This window comes from Cryptomeria japonica, chromosome 4 (genome assembly GCF_030272615.1).
Source record: "Cryptomeria japonica chromosome 4, Sugi_1.0, whole genome shotgun sequence".
Lineage (NCBI taxonomy): Eukaryota > Viridiplantae > Streptophyta > Pinopsida > Cupressales > Cupressaceae > Cryptomeria > Cryptomeria japonica.
In genome coordinates, this window is record NC_081408.1 from 390,781,148 (window position 1) to 390,785,373 (window position 4,226).

Here is a 4,226-nt window from a genome sequence, read left to right on the forward strand (position 1 = left end):
AGAGATCTACCACAATAGTTTTGCAACGTGAAAACACTATATGCATTAATGTGTCCCAAAATTTGTTTTCAAACGCGAGGCAATGGATGTTTCTAACTTAAAAAATAGGTGTGAGAAAAACTGAATTCGATGGGCAATTTCCACACTGTATAGCCCACCGGCTAGATTAATAAGAAGATAATGTTCAAATATTTCATCATTATTATCTTATATTATGTTTGTTTTGGTTTGTTATTATTTATTTATGTATTTGATAATAAGTTATTTTTTATTTATTCTATAATTTATTTTTTCACAAATTTATTAAAAAATAAATTGTTATGATTTTAAGATATCATCTTATACAATCAAATGTTGCATTCTCTTTGCATTATATTTTTTAATAAGCATAAGCTGAAAAATATAAGAAGCCTTGTAGCCAAATTGAAAGTGAGTTGAAAATGATCTTATTTGTGAGGAACGTACAGATGGGTGTAGTAGGGAGCATGAGTTTTATCCCACGCTACAATTTTCACTGAACTTGGTAAACATAAAAGCTACCGGGCCCATGAAATGCTCCCGTTGCCATCTCATTTGATTACTCTGGCATTTAATAGCAGAGATTTAGTTGGTAATGAGTATGAAAAATAATTGCTTTCCCAAATGTTGAACACACTGATGATAATATTGGAAATGTTGTCGACTTAATCGACCATGTTCCTGAATATCCGTCTCCATCCATATCCTACAACTGTTGCACAAGCATGTAAATTACAAGTTGAAAGTGGAAAAGAATTTTACACAAAATCCGAAATGAACTTACAGGCCCAGGGATTGCTGCTCTCACAATTTCACGTATTACAACTTCCTCGTGCTCTGTGTCACCATGATCAACACCACCTGCAAATTCATGATGACATAAATTGAAATAGATACAGATTGGTCTATAGGAAATCATACAACTTTTCTTCTTTCTTTACCGTTGGTGAGGGGTGTTTGGAGAAGAAAGAAGCAAGCAGCAATAATGAAGTAGCACAGCAGCAGAACAATTCCCTTCATGTAGTTTGAATTACCGTCCTGCATGCCACAGTAGAGACCCCACCATTAAGCTCTTTGCCAAAAGTTAGGGTTAAACCCTGTGCAAGTATGATGGGTTGGAAATAATTTCGGCTTAAACAACACATTATGAGTGTTGATTTTTTCAATTGATTTATCTTAATCACTCATAGATGGTTATGATGAACCAGAAAAAAAAAAGTAAAAATCTACTAGGTTCTTTTTGAAAAAAAAATCACTACTGTCTCATTTCCATTATATGTTAGAAGGTCTCTAATAATATGATTTGATGATTTGTGATAAATCATATGAACAATTCAAACTTTAGAATATGCTGTTTAAGCTTCACCATTTTCACTTTAGATGGTGGCTGCTCTCACTAGTTAACCTCTGCCTCCCCTGTTTAACCTCTTACAATAAGAAAAAATAACAGGTGAAGCATGAAAGTGAAAACTAACCTGTAAGACACCTGCTGTTATTAAGACCGTGGCGAACAGAATAAGAGTGTCTAGCAGATGAAAATCAAGGTCCATATATATATCCCTTATCCAAGCCACAACTGTAATGAAAGGGATCTGTATAGAAAAACAAGAGTGTGAATTAGCCCTCTACATCAATCAATTAGATAGATAAGAAACCATAGCCAAGTAGTGAGCATACCACGAACATGGAAATCTGAGTAGCAGAACCCACAGCTATTCCTAACGATATGTCCTGCAACATCCCATCATTAGTGTATTCAAATCTTGAATAGAAATGAATGAATCTTGCATCCATGCCAAAGCTTTCCACTCACAAGCTTGTTCTTGAGAGCACATAACACAGCTCCAGCGTGCTCCGCTGCGTTGCCTACAATTGGTAGCAATATTATACTTATAAAACTCACAGATATCCCCCACGATTCTGCCACATCCTGAGCAAAACATTTGGTAAAGCTGGTCAATGCTTTAGATTGATGAGAAAAGCTAAGCAACAGAACAAGCACACACTGTAATTTAGTTTCTCACCTCAATGGTCACGACTACAAATTGAGAAAGCACAGAGATAACTACGGTAATTGCACATAGCCATATAATGGAACTTATAAGTCCAATACAAGGTTCTTCCTCCTCTTCCTCATCTTCCGTCTCCTGAAAACATGTATATGAATGTCTCAAACAACAAGTTGGATAGTTGAACACAGTTCTTATAGATATACTCAGATTCTAATCTAAGATTTTCTAATCTTTTGAGAACATATTATTTTATGCGAGATTGTTGTTTCAAATATTAAGCTGGATAGTTGAGCATACTCAATCTAGGATTCTCTATTTACTGTGGAGTGTTTTACAAAACAGAGCTATTGAACCCTCTTTGGTCAGTTCATTGTTGATCAGAAATTATGAAATTTTACCTGGCCTTCATCAAAAACTTGTCGATGTGTGCTGAGCTGAAAGAATAAGTATGCTCCATAAGCTAGGAGCATGATGACACTAGTGAATCTGGAGAGTTTGAGAACGGAGACAGTAGCATCACCATGAATGAATGAATGTTTAAAAGCCAAAGGTAGCATCAGACTCAACGACGCCATCATAAGAAGGCTGCAATTGATTCCTGATGCAGTCTACATTGCACCATCTCTTCATCACTCTCTACATATACATATATATATACCTTGTTGTGGTAATCAAAGAAACATAAGTACCAAATCTCACCGTGTTAAACTTTTGCTCTTTTTTCATATGGGCTAATCCCCCACACAATAGAGATGTCCCCAGTACAAGAAGTAGGTTAGATAAGACAGAACCCAAGAGAGAATACTTGACAACGTTATTCTTGCCATGCCAGAGCGCGATGACTGCAATAATCACCTCTGTTGCATTGCCGCATGTGGCATTCAGTAGTCCACCCACTGCAAAAGAGCAGAGCAGGACATTTGTCTACTTATCCAATATCCATGGCTTGAGGTATCTATTACACATTTTTATAAAAATTAAGTTTACATTTTGTAATGACTTAAGTTTCCAGTCGGATTAAATTCTTGATCTTTCTTTGATAAAAGGAATTACTGTTTAGATATGTACAAATTTCTGATTAAAATATTGTATGTTTTGGACTTGATAAAAAAACATACACACTTTTTATCAGACACTTTACAAATATCTAACCAATGGAATGTGCAGAACTCATACCAACATTTTACTTTTAGCCTATTTCGAGAGATATATAAGTTTTAGGCATGCTGAGCATCCTACCTGTGGGACCAGTGTAAAATGCTATTTGTCTGCAAACAACATGCAATGGGAAATTAGTAGTGAGCAGCTGTAAGAATGTGACAATATACTGTCTAATGTTCTCTACTTACTCTGTAATAAAACCCAAACGTTCAGCCAGAGGTGCAAGACCCAACAAACTTATGATGAACACCCAAACCTGTTAGAGAAAAATACTGTAAGAATATGACAGTAAGAACTGAAAACTTCATGCGAATGCATATGATTCTGAAAAAGAAGTAATTTAGTGGTGTTTAGTAGTTACATTTCCCAAATGAAATTGATCTAGTAGAATAGCCACAGGAACCAGAGGGAACAAGAGGCTTAATTTTGTTCCAAGTAGCACTTGGTGCAGATTGCACAACAAGAGCCTGAGCCATTCATAGAGTGTTAGGAGATGGAACTTGTTGGTCTGCGACTTGAGAGATGAAGATGAGAGATTGTGGGATGATTGCTCATAAATCTCTTTACACTTGCCCTTGCCTTCACCCTCGTTAACAACGCCTCTGCAAGACATGATGAATGCAGAGCAGAGCACTAAGGCATTCGCCTATCCAAGATAAATGAAGAAAATGTGTGCTAAAACTTCTCTTCTTGTGGACCATATATATAAGCAGGTTGAAGACCCCTCGGGAATTCAATGTGTGCTAGCTATTTACCATTTTACAGTAACTTGGGTCGGTTATCATTTTTAAGCGGCCTCTTTTGTCTCCTTTGTTAAGCGGAGCCCCCATGTCCCCCTCCCAGGGTAAAAACGAGATCGGTAGTTGTCACATCAACCTTGATAAAAAAAAATTTACAGTGACAATTTTGGTAATAAAACATACTATGGAAATGCAAATGGATTTTCACGCCAGAAGCATCTATATGTGCTACAACCCACATATTCTATGTCTGCAAGATTTGAACTTGTGACCTTTAAGGATATAAGTTCTAAGA

At 36.3% G+C, this 4,226-nt stretch overlaps 1 protein-coding gene across 4 annotated transcripts; it reads right to left on the reverse strand.

Moving 5' to 3' along the window:
* Window positions 1-423: 423 nt before the first annotated feature.
* Window positions 424-3,911, reverse strand: LOC131074658 (vacuolar cation/proton exchanger 3). 4 transcript variants are annotated; one of them, XM_058011322.1, is made up of 12 exons: window positions 3,553-3,911; window positions 3,380-3,447; window positions 3,270-3,298; window positions 2,730-2,926; window positions 2,429-2,638; window positions 2,043-2,165; window positions 1,832-1,948; window positions 1,696-1,749; window positions 1,494-1,610; window positions 960-1,056; window positions 827-855; window positions 424-730 (listed from the first exon to the last, which is right to left on the reverse strand). In XM_058011322.1, exons 1-12 carry the CDS (start codon window positions 3,802-3,804, stop codon window positions 725-727), a joined length of 1,299 nt encoding a protein of 432 aa, XP_057867305.1. In that variant the 5' UTR covers window positions 3,805-3,911; the 3' UTR covers window positions 424-724. The 4 variants fall into 4 exon arrangements, with proteins under 4 accessions (XP_057867305.1, XP_057867304.1, XP_057867303.1 ...); XM_058011321.1 differs by having other exon boundaries at window positions 803-855; XM_058011320.1 differs by having other exon boundaries at window positions 827-879.
* Between the last annotated feature and the right edge of the window lie 315 nt (window positions 3,912-4,226).

Bases quoted from the DNA above. Each gene is read 5' to 3' on its own strand.
- LOC131074658 (XM_058011319.1), bottom strand. From the start codon at position 3,804: ATGTCTTGCAGAGGCGTTGTTAACGAGGGTGAAGGCAAGGGCAAGTGT. The intron at 3,299-3,379 runs GTAAGTAGAGAA...TGTTGTTTGCAG, and splicing joins CGTTTGGGTTTTATTACAGA to ACAAATAGCATTTTACACTG. The intron at 880-959 runs GTAAAGAAAGAA...ATGAATTTGCAG, and splicing joins CCAAACACCCCTCACCAACG to GTGGTGTTGATCATGGTGAC.